The 17,153-nt window shown below is 27.3% G+C and overlaps 1 protein-coding gene across 1 annotated transcript in view; it reads left to right on the top strand.

Moving 5' to 3' along the window:
• The window catches only part of LOC142322337 (carcinine transporter), a 99,158-nt gene extending 82,005 nt beyond the window's left edge, over positions 1-17,153 (top strand). Inside the window, exons 6-10 of the mRNA XM_075361300.1 lie at positions 2,160-2,272; positions 3,059-3,273; positions 5,700-5,875; positions 13,135-13,307; positions 16,951-17,153. Of these exons, the coding sequence (XP_075217415.1) occupies positions 2,160-2,272; positions 3,059-3,273; positions 5,700-5,875; positions 13,135-13,307; positions 16,951-17,098 (825 nt within the window). The 3' untranslated portion in view covers positions 17,099-17,153. The remainder of the gene's footprint in view (positions 1-2,159; positions 2,273-3,058; positions 3,274-5,699; positions 5,876-13,134; positions 13,308-16,950) is intronic.

The raw sequence follows: 17,153 nt of genomic DNA, 5'->3' as shown, positions 1-17,153 counted from the left end.
ATAATTGTGTGGAGGTGCTCCATCCTATGGGAAATAAAATTCGCCAACTTTACCAAAGTCCTCCTGAACGCATGGTAAAACAGGTTGCAGTAAATTCTTGCACTGTACTGTCAAAAAAGAATGGTCCAATTAGTCTTTTGCTTTAAATGCTGCACCGTACTGAAATTCCTGGTAAATGTACATGGTGCACCTGCTTAACATATATGGATTATGGTTTCCCAGTAAGTGCAATTATGGCAATTAATCGTGGCATTTAATTTGGATGTATGTCATCTCTCCAAACAATGTTTCCTGAAAACTGTGCATGGTGTTCACATTTTTCCAAGAACCATTCACAAAATTATTTTCTTCAGTCCGGATCATCTTCATTGATAGCACATATGATTGTTGGAGTGTAAATTTTCATTTACAACATCTTAAAATGTGATGAACACATGATTTGCTGATGTCAGTCTCACAACCTGATTGATTTTTTGGCTATTTTACAATAACTTTCCACTACTCTTTCTTGGCTGATTAAGCTTGTTGGTGTTCTTGGTCTTCCAGAATGTTGTCACTGAACATCCTGAACAGTTCCATTCGTTTTAAACTTATTTTCTATCTGATTAATTATAAGTTGCATAGCTGGATCTTCCTAAAACTTTCTGCAATATTGTCTTCGTACTTCTGCTACAATTTCATACTTCTAATAGCATTTTAAAATAGATTTTCTTTTTTCAAAAGTTCTTGGTCCACTCATTACTTCCAATTAATTACACCCTGAAAAGAAAGAAAAATCCAAAAGTTATGACCCAAAAAAAAGTTAAATCAGAAAGTTATTAAAAAGTATATACATTTTTTTTGGGATTCCCATTTAAAACAGATAAAATTTAATAAATTCCTTTCTTATTAAAGGATTTTCAAATGCAGTTACGATACTGCAAATATATGATACTGTGTGTAAATCACACTGTTATGATACTGTGTGTAAATTAGTTATGACTGATTTACACAGCCACATAAAATTACATCATCTGAAATTAGTAGCAGCATATAACATTTGTAAATGTAAATGACACAAAGTGGGTTGATGCTTAAAACAATCGTAAAATACATCTTTAAGAAGATAATTCTACAACAATTGTGAAAATTTTAGTTAATAACTTAATTTTTTCAACTGTAAAATAATTCTGGCACATTATTTTATTAGTAAAAGTCATTTGTTTACTGTTAATAATTAGTTTAAGAGTAATATTTTATACAGGTTACACAATTACTTTTAAGAAATTTATAAGTAGAGGAATTTCTGTATCTAAGCATAAGCCTGAATGATTATTGATTATACATAAGAATATGGTAGGTGTATCATTTTGTAATATTTGGCTCACATACTACCTAGCTTCTTTACCTACCAATAATGAACATTTCTTAGAGGAAAGGAACTGGCCTTGTGCCTCAAAATATTTGGTTGAGGCATCTCTACAAAGCTATTTTTTTTTAACCAATTTTAGATAATTTCTTAATTAAGTACTTGATAATTTCAATAATCAATTTCATACATCTAATCTTCTTTGTTAAAGTACACGTTTATCATATCTGAAGTTACAGTGGTAATAAGTAAATAAATACATAAACATCTTGAATCGATTAGTGTAACAATAATGGTTGAAAATGACCTAACACAAAATACTACTGACACCCAAAAAATTACATATATTTGCTAAAGAACAGTAATAATAATCTATTCTAGTCCTAAAAATGCTTTGTAATTAATGAAATAGTTTCTTGTTGTCTTCTTCACTGAATTGGATATTTTGTTTCATATCACTACATTCTAAGCTCACTGAAACACAGATGATAATTAACTATACATAACTTCGCTTTCTTCAACACAGGCTGGTTATTGATAAATGTAGTCCTAAAAGTATGTATCAAAATAAATATTGCTTTATAATTTATTATAACAATTCAAAATATCTTCTAAACCAATTTTAATTTTGTGAAGTAAAATCCAAGAGATTTTTCTTTTTATTTCAACCGCGTTAACAAATTTGTAATCCACTGTTACAAATAATATTTTACAGCTTTCACGTTAGACCAGTAAATTTTCTTTGAACATTTATAAAAGAGATATTTACTATACTTCTCCTTTTAAATAATATGTTTTCTTTTTTTTTCAGGAAAGCTGTGAAGCACTAAAAAAGGAAGAAGAAGCTGGAAAATCATACTCAGTTATTGATTTATTCAGAAGTAAAAGACTTTGCCGAATTACAATTATTCTCATTTTTATATGGTAAGTTTAAGATTTCACTTTGTGTACACACTCATCTTGTCATATCAAGTCATTGTTTTACTGTAAGGTCTGTTTATTCATAACTAGTAATGTTCTTTACCTGTATACAATTATTTTGTTTTTTTAAGGTAATAAAAACTTTAAAATAATAATATATAAACAAAATATTTATATTTTGGTATAATACAACATAATTACTAAAATCTTCAATTACTTGCCACAAAAAAAAATTATATCCTAGCCCTAATTGCTACTTAGACTTTTAAGTTTTGGCATTAAAATAGATATAAATATTACCAATAAAATTCCAAAACTTCACAAATAATACTTTATGTAGCAAGAACTAGTTGCTGGTTTGAAAGAAATTACTTTTATTATTTTAAAAGATAAGTCAAAGAAAAAATCTTGAAATTATTTGAGCATAAGAAAAGAGTAATCAATTTTGAGCTCTAAGAACTGGATTGGATTACAATAAAAACCATTTGAAATATTAAGTTGTAGAAAAATATTGAAAATTAATTTGCTATCAGATAAACATAAGAACAAATTAAATGTGAAGAAAATATTTCAAAAAATCTTTGTTTAACAAAGAATAAGATCATATATAAGGTCAACACCCACACACGCACATATATATATATATCATCATTCTTATGAAGAAATAACTATTGTAGTGAGTAAATAAACAGAAACTTACTTTTCAGATGAATTCTTTTTATTAATATTGATCTTTCAAATGTAATTCAAATTTAGTGAAAAAATGTTTTCTGAATTAATTTTTTTCAGGATGGCTATTTCCCTAGTATTTGATGGGCACGTACGTAATGTTGGTTCACTGGGTTTAGATGTGTTTGTAACATTCACAATTGCATCAGCAACAGAATTACCAGCAGATACTTTACTTACTCTCACATTAGACCACTGGGGAAGACGTTGGCTTGCTTGTGGTACAATGGTTGTCAGTGGAATATTCAGTCTGTTAGCAACATTAGTTCCTACAGGTTTGTTTATACATAAACTTCTGTAAATTACTTTAATTATTTCATTTTGAGTGTCAGTGTTATACATTAACTTTTATTATTTTTGCATTTTGTTCACTTCAAATTGCTTTGTGTTTCTGTCCCTTAAATATACGTTAATTCAATATTTAACAGTTAATAATTTTTTTATTATACTTTTGAATAAATTTACATGTTTTATTTCTCTATAACATAATAATCAGATGAATTAACAGTCTTTTGTTTCAAAAGCCTTTTTTAAACCGAATTGGAAACAATTCAATACTTTATGGTCAAAGAAACATACATCTAATAAAAATTATGTTTATGAAATTTCCATTTCATTTGGCTTTTTATCCATTCTGTGTAATATAACCCTACATACAGTTAGGTAAATTCTATTATCCAAAACCAGTTCTGAGTTTTTTCACTGGAATTTTATAACTGTTATTTCAAAGGATGGGATGTTACCTTAATGCCTGCTTCCTCTCAAAATCGAAGATAAGAATATTTTGTCAGTAACTAATACTGTACACTTAAATCCACTGTTCCACAAACTACTGATTTTTTTTTTTTTTTTGATTTTTCAATCTACATGATTTCACTGTAGATAAAACTAACAAAGATTAATGAATTTAATTTCTTCACATGCAAAATTCGTTTGTTATCATCAATAATACTTATAGTCTTTGGAAATTTTACTTATGAAGTGGTAGGCAAGCATCAACTTTGTGTTTTTATACATTCTTTTTTTTAATATATTCTCTGTTTCTTTAACTGAACCTGTACCCAGTTATAATTGAAGCTATATCCAGTTTTCAAACTGTGCTAAGTTTGAGTAGCACAGTTTGAGTAATTTAATTTGTATGGTACTAAACTTTCTGTTGCTTATTTATTACAAGTGAATACTGTGAAAATACAACCTAATCAAACATCACAACAAACACTTTTATATAAATAAACATTCTGGAAAACGTTTTCATAAAATAAAAAGAGCAAAATAAAATAAAGTTTTTTAGAACAGATAATAAAATGTTAAAACAGATAATAGTTCTGAATAAGGCAGTAAACTGGATTTTCTTACAATTTGATACTTCCACAATGCCTGAAACTTCTATGGAAGTAGCAGAGTGAAAATGAAGGAAATGAAATTAAGATAAAATGTCATTAATTGAAGTCCTTAAATTACCTGAGTTAAATAGTGACTACAGGTTCCTGTCATGTTGTTTGTATTTGTTAATAACTAATGCCACTTAAAGTTAAAAATACATAAGAACTAAAGCAAAATAAGTTATTACATAAAATATACTCACCAAAAGTATAATGCTCTCTAGAAAGTATGCTAATGGCACAAAGTTCTGGATAATATTAATTGAGTTTCAATTTACTGACTTATTTTCTTGTTGCTACTACACAAGATAAAACTTCAATAAAGTGCCACCACTGTATCTTGTTGACTACTGTGCTTTTGACTTCTTTACAATTCTTTTAAACATTACAGTTAAGTGTTCATACATTCCATAAAAACAAACAATTATTTTTCATTCAAACTGTCGTCATTGAATTTCAATTTGATTGCTTCTTTTAATTCTGAATTAAGATTATAAAAGTATCAGATTATTGGCCTAAGTATCATCCTGGAACTTTGGCCACTAGCATCCAGAACACTGGACAGATCAATCTGAATTCCATCTTTTGATCTGGATTCCTCTATTTAATTTTTATTAGAGCAAAAAAGGCTTGCTAGAGCAAAAAAACGTTTTTTATTAAAGCAAAATTAATACAAAATGTTATTTCCTTCTCTATCTTATTGAAGTTGGTATGGTATACCACTAACTTTAATAGTTGTCTGAACTCTATTAACGATACAAGGCATACCAGCAGGTGAGTTTGACTCTAAGAAGTTACATATAGTACATAATATCATTTGTACTCATAAATTTTACTTATGAAAAATAAAACTTAAATTATGCTGTTCTTTCCTATACAGAATGTTAAACTTTTATGAATTAATTGTTTCTGTATTAACCACATGAATAGTTAAATCTAATACATCAATAGTGATAAGGAATTAATATTGTGGCAACATTCAGCAATTATTTAAATTCTTAACTATGATTAATTTCTCTAATTGAATAAATAATATTCTATTTTGTAATTTATTTTAAACAACATGGGCAGAAAACTTTCTGGTATCCACTTTTGAATGTTGTATCACTTTAAAGTTTCACTTAATAGCATTTAAAAAATTCTGTTTCTCTTAATTTTTATTTTAAACAAGTTAAAATATGTATTTCAGATTAATTGAACAACTTTATACATGAACTTCAAAAATTTAAGTAAATTTCTTACGTAATTGTAACATTTTTCATTTGCAGCATTACTGAAAATGCTTTAAGAAAAATAATAATCACTTTTTATTATTTTAGGAGTACCATCAGCAACATTGGCTATCATGGGCAGATTTAGTGTTAATATTTCATACAATATTGGTTTACAATATGCTGCTGAACTTTTACCTACTGTAGTCAGAGCACAAGGTGTTGCTCTCATCCACATCATGGGATATGTTGCTAGCATCCTCTCACCTTTTGTAATTTACCTGGTAAGTAATCTTTTAATTTGATAAGTTATAGTTTTACTGATACATTAAGAACAGTCTGAAACTCTCAGTAAGATTCTTCTAACCCATTATAGTCATATTTTTATTTACTGCAAATGAATGGTGGCATTTAAGCTTTGAAGTATAGTTTCTTTTTAATCCATTGCTAGAGTGACTGATATATTAATATGAAATGTTAAATTCCATTTTATCTTTCTGAGTTAAATACTTGCAAACCTTTTTTAAATGGTTTTATAAAGTTTTTTTTTACTATTTTCTCTGCAAGTAAAAAAAAACTTATTGTATCAGTACTATATCTCATTCAATGAACAAAGAGGACATCTGTCAGCAGACAGTAATTTCTAATAGACATATCTTGTAAAATCTGAATAACATAAATTTTGTTTTTCCAGTTGTAAAGAAAGTTTATTAGTTTACTACATTTTCAACAAAATAAGTGATTGCATTTTTTCTTATAGATGATAGATATATTTGCAAAATAAATTTATAGAAATTACTTCGAATTTTAATGTTTAACTGCATGTTCAGTACAATTTAATTTTTTTTTAAATTATAATAAATAAATTAAAAATTTAATTTAAATATGTTACTTTAATGTCTGATTTTTCTTTTATCTAATTCAGTTAAGAAAATGTGGGAATTTATAGAGAATATCCGCTATTTAGGCCACTATCAGATTTTATAACAACTTTTCATAATGTACATTAGTGATACTATTAATACAATTTTTTTTAATGTGCTAATTTATAAAAAAAATAATCAGCAGTTGTTCAAAAAGTTATTTTATCTCTTATCATAAAAAAAATTAAAATAATTTTAAATCTAACAGATGCATGAAAGTTCAAGAGAAATTCTCAGAACATTATTTACATAAATTTCCCTTCTTCCACTACAAAGTGTTCTCTTTTTCACTCCCTCTTTATGAACTTGTATCTCACACACACACACACACACACAAAACATATTTATAGTATTTTTGTTTTAATAATGTAAAACCAAAATGCAACAACCCAAGTACAGAATTACAAAGTAAATGAAATGACACTTACCTTATTTATTTATTTTATCTATTCCAATAGCACTTTCGCAAGATCCTGCATCATCAGTTGTATATAAATTATATATCAAATATAAAAAATTTTTTTTTTAGAATAAAAATTAAAATATTAAAATTACTATCATATATACAAAATATGAAGTCAATTAAATAAAATAAGTACATATGTATAAATACAAAGTCAATTAAGAATTAAAAATTTTAATTAAATTTAAAAATAAAATAATTAGAAAATTTATAGCATAAAACCTGGCCAGCCAATGTTACATTACTGAGTAGATTTGAAATTATTTACATACATTCTGATTATATCCATTTTTATCTATATATATATATATATATATATATACACCTACATACACAAATACAAATACATATACATGAATATAGAGCTTGTTGCAAATCACAATAAGTGTGTCCTTGAATCGTCTCCATAAAAACAACACATTATCGGCAGTGGGGGTATGCATTCATTCAGTTGCTTCTTCACTGTTGTAGTGTGTTTGTAATATGTCTGCATGAGTGTATTATATTAGTTTTGCGAAAACATTGTAAGGTGTTCTGTTTTTATGAAAATTATCGGAGTTGTTACAATCTTTTAATTTTTACATTTTCTGTTGTTAACGGATCTGTTTTTTTTTTTGATGACAAGAAGTTTACTTCCACATTTTAATTAGAAGTTAACCAAGAAGTTTGTTTTTAATTCCACCTTTTTTTCATGGAAAGTGAAAGTAGTGGGGTATACAAAAAAAAAGAATTGGGAGTTGAAAACTTATCCATAACCAGACAAGAGAAGTTGTGTTTAGTGTTTTTAATTTTATAACAAAGGAGGTCTTGTTACTATTCATGATAAAAAATGTAAAGGAATTTTGTTAATAAATTCATTCAATATACATTATTACAATTAAATGTAGCTGAAGATATAAAAAATAAATGTTCACGTAAAAGTACATTCACTACCGTGAATAGAAAACAGATTTATACGTAGATAGATCATCATTATCAATATAAAATGTTATTTGAATTTAATCAAACAGTTTATTTTAAACATTTATTCTTGATTTAATATGAAAGTTAAATTATTTTTGATTTTTTTAGTGCATCTTTAAATATATGTGTATTGGAAAACTTTTTCAAGTTGTTATATTTTAATTAAATAATTTACAAATAGTGAAATTTTGTAGTTTTTAATTTTCATTAATTAAATGAAAGTTAATTTTTTAATTTTATTTTTTTCTATTGTGTACTTTTTAGTCTCAATTAAACTAAAAAAATTATTGACACAATTAGACATTTTATTATTATGAAACTTCTCGAACACAATCTCAGGGAAATCTGTTAATTTATCTAGCAAAATGAATAACCGACACAAACACATTTGTACATAAACCTAAGAGCAGTAATTCACTGACACTATTTGACAGCTGTCAATATATAACCATCTTCACATTACAGGCTATTCATTTTCTTGCGTAGCAGAAAGCACAGCTGACTGGCACTCTGCATCGAAGTCTTTCATATGCATACGTGGTTATTTGAATTTCCATTATTTGCAAACAACAAATTTTCTAGGAGAAGAAATCTTTTTATGGAATTTTTTGTTATCACAATGCATTGTCATGGATAAAAAATTAAAAAAAAAAAATTTTACACTGTACCATTTAATAAAACTGCATAACTCGCGTGTTATATTATTTAAAATTAATTCAGTTTTAACCAAGAAAGGTCACACTTGTTCTCTAGAATTAAATCCAATTAAAAAAATTTGGGTAGTTTTAAAAGAGTATGTCATAAGAAAAATGTTAATTTTAAATTAGATGATGCTATTACATTCACTGAAGAATGAGCAAATTCAGTTATGAATGTCAAATGGAAATCAAGGTGCAACCATGTAAGAAAATAGAAATATCATAATTGTTTCAGGAACCTTTATTAAGGTAAATGGTGATAGCAATTTTAGGAACTTTTCACAAATTGAAATATTATGATTTGAGTTGATAAGTAGCAGTTCAGATCAATGATCATACACAGTGTAGTACTTTTCACACCACTTCTCCTTTGTTCATTTTTCCTTCTCCAGTGTCAAACACTTCCCCTTCAAATGTATTGTGGTTTGCAACAATCTCTGTGCACATAAGTTTATCCTACAGTAAGAGTAACTTATCAATTGAAATGAATGTACGTTATGTGTTTTCAACTTTCAGGTGTTAGTGTTAATATTTTTTTCTCATGTTAGTTTGATTATAAATAAAATAAAATGTGATGCAATCTGTTATTTTGTACCTTTAAGAGAGAGCTTTGACATGAACTGGATGCAATTCATATCCTGCACATGAGTATAAAATCAAAACAAACAAAAATGTTACCAGAATTCATTTTAAAAAAGAATGAAATAATTAAGAAATAGCTTTAATATAAAAAATTATTTTCATTTCTTTTTTTATTTATTTTTTACTTTTATTTTTTTATGTATATCTCTCCTCAAACCTCTTCTATCAGGAAATATAGGAATAACATATTAAAACAGAAAATTTTGTATCTTTTATAATACCAAGTATTTCATTTAAAAAATTCCAGCAATAATTACTTGGTTCAGTGGTTTTGATAATGATTCGGTTGTTACTGAAAACTATTAAAATAAAATTTGCATCAACTATAAAAATAAACTATACCAAATTTATAATGTAATAATTTTAATTATGTCAAATTACTTTTTAACGACTTTTATATTCTTAATTAGTGACACTAATGCTACTGTTCCTACAGAGTAGTTTCAGCCAACTTTATCACTGACATATTTTTTTAGATCTTATTTGTGTTTGTCAATTAGATTATTGTGTTCACTCACTCAGAAAAATAGGTGAATGTAGTAAACAGATGGATTTCAGCATTAACACTATGAAAACTAAATTCATGATTGTTTCCCATGAATCAGATGAATTTGGTAACATCAGCCTTATATAAGATGGTCTGCCAATAGACCAATTAGTACAAGTGAGCATGGCTTTATGAGGATTGGATATTAGACACGGAAATTGAGTTCTGAATAGAGAATGCCCGGAATGCACTCACAAAATTCAAAAATGATTTTACAAATATACATGATCCTTAAAGACTAAAGTTCAGACTTGTGAAATGTTAAGTCTATTCAGCAACATGGTGTTAAAAGTTGAACATTAGAAGTGTCTGCAGTGTCTAGAATAAAGGTCCTTGAAATATGGTTAAGTTGTCATCAAATGAATCATTTTGTATAATAAACTTGATAGAAATTCTTTAGTAGAATCCCAATCCTGGATTCAATCCCTAGTATTCTTGGTTGGTAAATGGAAGAGAGAATTAGAGCCCTGGTTTTTACCTTATAGACACTTCAGCCATAAGGATGCACTGGCTTTTCAGATCCTGGCATCCTCATCACGGAAAACCTGGTAGAATCAGACCTACATCTACAAAACTGATAATGGAGAATTAAACTGAAGCTGAAAGGAGAAAATTAAACTGAAGCTTGAGACTGAAGATGGGGATTAAGAACAATGAAAAAGAGTCGGGTTTGAAAACTTATGATTTACCTATCAGAGTGGATCAGGGTAGTTTACCTAATCTCTGGTATAAGCTTGAACAATTTGTCACTTCGATCAGGTACTATGTAATTACTGTGGTATTAATTTTCTAAATTTGTATTTTTACTGACTTAAAACATATAATAAATTTAAGCTTTTTTTATTTAGATTATTATTTTGCTGTGGCTATTTCTTGCTTCATTCACCCCAGTAGATAGTGTTAAAGAATTTTTGTATTGTATTCAATTGAAAAACACAACAATCTAGAATCGCCAAAAAAAACTTGCTAAAATAAATATAATGTTTGAATTTGACAGTCTTTTTATCAACCTGGTGTAGTAATCAAACCAACATACTGTTGAAATCACTATTGAAAATTATTACACAATTTTTTTTTTTTTATTAAAGGTCACAGGTGAAATAAGATTCATGCCAAAAAATTTCTTTTAAAAATTACATATATCAGTGAAAAACATTTATCCGCATACTGAAATCATTTAGACACTTCGTGTATAATAGTTTAAAATATTTATAGTTTATTTAAAACTTAGAATTTATAAGATATATTCAGACAAATTGCTAATAAATTTAAATATGAATTTAAGTGAGTAATAAACTGTTAATAACTTCTGTTTAAATGAATGTTTAATTGTGTAGCAATGAATATCTAGAGTTCAGTTTTGTTGAGTGACGAGCCAGAAAGGTATACGAAAAGGAAAGTATAGGATAAACTACTCTCCCTTTGTATATCAATGTATCAAAATGTAATTTTCATTAATAATAATTATAGAGTTTGGAATTAACACAATGTATATTATTATACTCGATTCACTTTAAGAGCTGTCCTGTTGTAAATAAACTGAGTAGTGATATAATAGATAGTCTTAAAAGTTATGTAAACAAATTATAAAAATATCCCATTAATAGCCTAATAAATAATAGCATTTATAATTTAATAGAAATAAATAAGTAAATAACAGTAAATAAGGTAAGAATGATTCATTTATTATTTGATAATTTCATTTGGAGCTGACTGAACTGAGTTATTTATGGATTAATTATAAGGTAGCTATATTTAAAGTTATATCACTGTTGACAAAAACAAGATATACAATAAAGTATTATAAATACTGGTGAGGATTAACAAATTGAGCTACATGATACATTACTCCACTAACACAATCGCACACACTACAGTAAAATCCCACTACTACAGCTACGATAGCTCTTAACGCTGAACTCAGTATATTTTTAAAAAACTTTTTTTTTTAAAATGTGTAATAATTAGATATCTAAGATATTATTTTTAAATACCTCTTGTTATTATTATTTAAATTTTTTTATAAGAATGTCATCAGTATTACATTAAAAAGCAGTGTTTTAATTCATATTAAACTCTGTTAGCATTCAGACTGATTTTATTTATTTTTTTTAATACAAGGGTTATTTTTTTTCAAGGTTTGATCGGTCACAAAATTAAAACCACAGTGTAAATAAAAACTTTTTTATTTGTAACAAGTACTTACATAGTTACGCAATTTCTCTACATAGTCGCCACTCCGATTTAGACATTTATCATAGCATGGTACCAACTTTCCAATACCCTCGTCATAGAACAGAGCTGGCTAGGAGGACAACATTTTGGCACAGACATCGAGCTGCAGACCAGCTTAGAAACATGGCTGAAAACACAGGCGGCTCCATTCTATGACGAGGGTATTCGAAAGTTGGTACCATGCTACGACAAATGTCTAAATCAGACTGGCGACTATGTAGAGAAATAGCATAAATATGTAAGTACTTGTTACAAATAAAAAAGTTTTTATATTCACTGTGGTTTTAATTTCGTTACCGATTGGACTATGAAAAAAAATAGCCCTCGTAAATTCTTCTAAAAATAAATATGTTAGGGAAAAAATTTCACATATTTATTTATAATTAGTTCAACTGACTCTTTATGTAAAAAGGTTTAAAAAATATTCATACATTAAAAAAATAATAGTGGAAAAATATTCATTTTTTGCAGTTACAAATTAAAAAAGAGAGTAAATTCAATGGTAACAGAATAAAGATTTCATTCCTTACAAGTGAAAGTTTATATAGAAATACACAAAGAAAATTTAAATAAATGAACATAAAATGTATTTTTAGAAACAGTAAAAGAATAATAAATAATATTTATAGCACCATAATAAATAACATTTATAACAATATTTATTACTCTGACAGAAAAATAAAGATATCTTCATAGGAAAAATACATTGAGCACACAAATGATCGTATATTGTTGAATATAAATTGATTGGCATATTCACAAAAACTGTCCATGCCTTTAGCATGAACTGCTGAATGATAGACGTAATACAACTGTTCCAAACATGTAGGGTGGGAGTCTTAATATTATAATAGTCTAATAACAGAATTAGAATTGCGTACTTGTTGTAGTTAAGAAACTATTTTACCAAAAAAAATATTAATCTTAATTTTTTTTTTGTGAAGATTATTATTTTATATAACTTCTGCATGAAAACTGCCCATATGGTAATTTATTATATGATTTTGCAAATCACTTAATGATTTATATTTTAATAAATAATTATTAAGTGAATTTAATATTTCTGTTATAGGCAAACTTCAATCCATCATTTCCGTTACTTGTTCTTGGAGTTATGGGAATTATAGGAGGTGTGCTTACTCTTTTCTTACCAGAAACAATGGACCAAGAATTACCTCAAACGTTACAGGATGGTGAAGAATTTGGAAAAGATCAAAAGTTCTTTGACATTCCATGTCGGAAAAGGTATATAAGATATTTAGTCTATACTTTGCTTTAAGATTTATTTTGTAACTTTTAACAATTGTTTTGTATGCATTTTATTTCAAAGAATAACTAGTAAAATTATGTTTACAATACAATTACATTTTCATCATGTAGCAATATAAGAGTTATATTACTTAATATGTGGTAACACACCTTAACTACTTATGTTTAACTTAGCCTGAATTCTTTGTATGTTAACAAGCCTTAAAGTTAATTTAATTCATTAAAAAATAACCCACTTTTTATTCGAATTCTAACAAATGTTGTAAGACATATTTGTTGTGCATATTTAATCAGAAGTATTATGTGTTAGATATATAGATCAATGGATAAAACCTTCATGTATATAGGTTTATCTTTATTGAATATTAATGGATACATTTTTCCAATAACCAAACTATAACTAACAACTTCGTGCAAAGATGTATAAAATTAATTAGGAATAAAAATTATTTCAAATATTTTTTTGAACCATCTTTTTTCTTTTTAAGTAAAAGACAGCCTTCATTGTGGTAACATATTTCAGTAAATTGGTAACAATAAAATAGAAGTCTATGAATAGTTACTGTTTTTCATAAATTATAATGGCAAAAGAAATTATTGTAAGTAGTTTTTAGAATGTGAAGACTTAAATCCATGCTTTAGTCAGTGGGGTAAAAGCACTGAAGCTTAGTTTCAAAACTTATCTATGTATATAAATAATGAAACATGCTTCCTGTTGCACTAATGTTTAGATGAATAAGTTCTGGGAGAATGCCTCTACGAAAAGAAAGAGTAAGAGAAGGAGGAAGACAGTTAAAAAATAAAATAATTTTGACTGTATTATTCACAAAATCTAATTATAACTAAATTGTACAGGAATTAGAGCAAGGCTATTAGCATAAGTATTTATTAAAGATAAAAATGTGCTTAAGGACAAATCTGGTGAATATTTTAGGAAAAGGCATATAAATAAGATACAATTTATTAATGTGTCAACAGTCAATTGATTCATATGATATCCAAAAATCTCCAAATATCTGATGAAACTATATTGACTCAGACACCATATGCATATGAATCTCTTGTACCTAAGATACTATACCTGTTGCTTGGCATTTTTGGTGATCCAAGGATGTGTCAAACACAGGTACACAGGGAATATTACACTGATAGATAAGAAAAAAATTGTTTAATGTTTCTATAAGCATGTTACCATTTCTTGAATTGCTTTTCTGCGTACATTACAGATCTGTAAATATAATTTTCCTATCACCCTCAGTTTTAAACAAATTAGGGTTTTCAAATTTCAAAAAAATTAAGGGAAAATGCAGTTAAAATCTGTAAAATTTATAATTTTGCATGGCCACACCTGTGTTGGAATGATTTCGCTGATGCTTTTCTTTTATAAATAACCTCAGCACATAACAAATTAATGTCCAACAGTAATCGGCTAGCATTTTAGTATTCCATTTCTCTTTGTGCCTTTCCATCACTGAAATGTCTTGGTGGAAACGTTCACCATGTTCATCACTTACATCTCTGAGGTTGTCTGAGAAAAAATCCAGATGTGAGTGGAGGAAATGTATTTTCAAAGACATATTACATCCTATAGCTCTGTAGGAAATAAGAAACTGATTAACAGTATCGTGGTAATTGTCAGATTTTTGTTTGCCAAGAAAATTTTTGCAAGCATCTTTAAATGAAGCCCAAGCTGCACTTTCTACATTATTTAACATTGGGTTAAATGCATCATCTTAGACCATTTCTTTTATTTGAGGACCAACAAATATTCCTTCTTTAATTTTTCCTTCACTTACATTTGAAATTTCTGCCTGATGTACAAAAATCCAGGATTACCCTTCATCACTTTTACAAAATTTTTCGTTAGTCCTAACTTGATATGGTGAGGGGGTAAAAATATTTTTTTGGGTTCAACTAAGGGCTCATGATAATATTTTCCCATTTGGAGTTAACTTGTTTCATTTCTTCGATTCTTTGGTAACAGTGTTTGGCCTGATTGCAGATTGCAATGAAGGATATTTTACAGTATTTTTAGATTTTTTATAAATTCCAGACACGCTTGTTAAACAAAAGTAATAATCAGTTTCATGATCCTTTGGTTCACGACATCAAACCTTAGGTAAACCAAATGGCAAAGCCTTCTGTGAAACTTTCAGCCGTCCTCTTAAATATACAGAACAATTAGTGCATACTACATGAGGACCCCACATCTTACCCTTATCACCAGTTTTACACAAAGTACAGATGATATGCTTTTTTAATTAAAGGTATAATGTTTTTTCTATCTGATTTTATGGTAAATTCACCACATACATAACAAAAGGCATCCAAATCATTTACTCAATTTTGAGGCATTATGACAATGTACTGTTAACAAACTTAAGACAGCAATAAGACTGAACAAAATTAATTCATTCCTAAATCCAGTACTTAATGCAAACAACACAGCTGTGTTTTCAGCTACATGTTTTGACCTGCACAGACATCCATTCATGGACAATCTTGTCCATGAAGGCTCACTTTTCAGAATTAAATATGATGTCATAAAATGTGACTATGATATGATTTAATTCTTTGTCTAGTATTGTTTATTTATAGCTTACAAATTATGTTAACAAAGTTAAACAATAAAAAATGAGCTAACAAAATACAATATAGGAGCTTAAAATGCTAACTATACATTGAAAAATGAAAAAATCCTTTAATTAACATTTAAAAATTTATCAAAAATGGTAGGTGGTAGAAAGATTCTGAGTTCATATTCGTTTTCAGCATCAAAGAACAGATTAAAATCATGTATCACACATTAGAAAACAAAAATTATGTTTATTAGTGTTATTTATTAAGTCAACAACAGCACAGTAAATAGGAGACAGTATTTAGAAGTCCATTCTTGAATCATCCATTAACTGAATGGTTTGATGTTATCAATTTAAATTAGATTGGCAATTTGCTTAAATTTCTAAATTTCTTTAATGCCATCTGCCAAGTTAAATAAGTTTGTATGTTGTAAATTTGTTCTTATGAACTAGAAGGATAATTCTCTCAACAGGCATGTTCATACATTGAGTAAAAAATATTTTGAAAGCAACAGAATAACAACATAAATAATTCTGCAGCTTATACATGAACTGGCTACCTTTAAAATCTGATCAAATTCATATTTTTTTAATATACATATTATTACCTTATGTAATATAATTATTTTATATTATATATAAAATGTAGAATATATATAGTTTAAAATATATAACACATCATCATGAATAATATATATATATCAAATTGTACTAACATTTTTTTTATATCACAACCTCACAGCCATCTTCAGGACATTGGTGTGGTTATTTTGGGCTTTGGAAACAGTTGATGTTATTAGTGGCAGTGTTTTTGAATCAGGAGGAAACATAATTATGTTATGATCAAAAAGTGTGTCAGCAATAAATTTTGCTATAAATAGTTTCATTTAGTTTACCATTGTTGTTGAATGTTTTTGCTTTATATTTTTCATAATGTTAAAGTTTTTTCTAGTATGTTTTCTAAGGTTAACAATAATTAAATTCTTGTTCTTTTAATTAAATAGTTAATATTATTAATTTTTTTTTTGTTTTTGTTTCAGACAAAATAGTAAATCAGAAAGCAATTTCAAAAGATCAACCACTAGAGTATCTGTAAGAGCTTCAGTCAGAGGAGAACAATTCCGTTCAAGCTTAATAAACAGGAGCAGTCAACGAAAGAATAATAATACAGTAGTAGATAATGCATAAATTAAAATTTGTGATAATCAACATTGTTTAAATATTAAATATTATTGTGATATTA

The sequence above is a fragment of the Lycorma delicatula genome, chromosome 3, assembly GCF_047948215.1.
Source record: "Lycorma delicatula isolate Av1 chromosome 3, ASM4794821v1, whole genome shotgun sequence".
NCBI lineage: Eukaryota > Metazoa > Arthropoda > Insecta > Hemiptera > Fulgoridae > Lycorma > Lycorma delicatula.
This window is presented reverse-complemented; position numbering and strand designations above follow the sequence as displayed.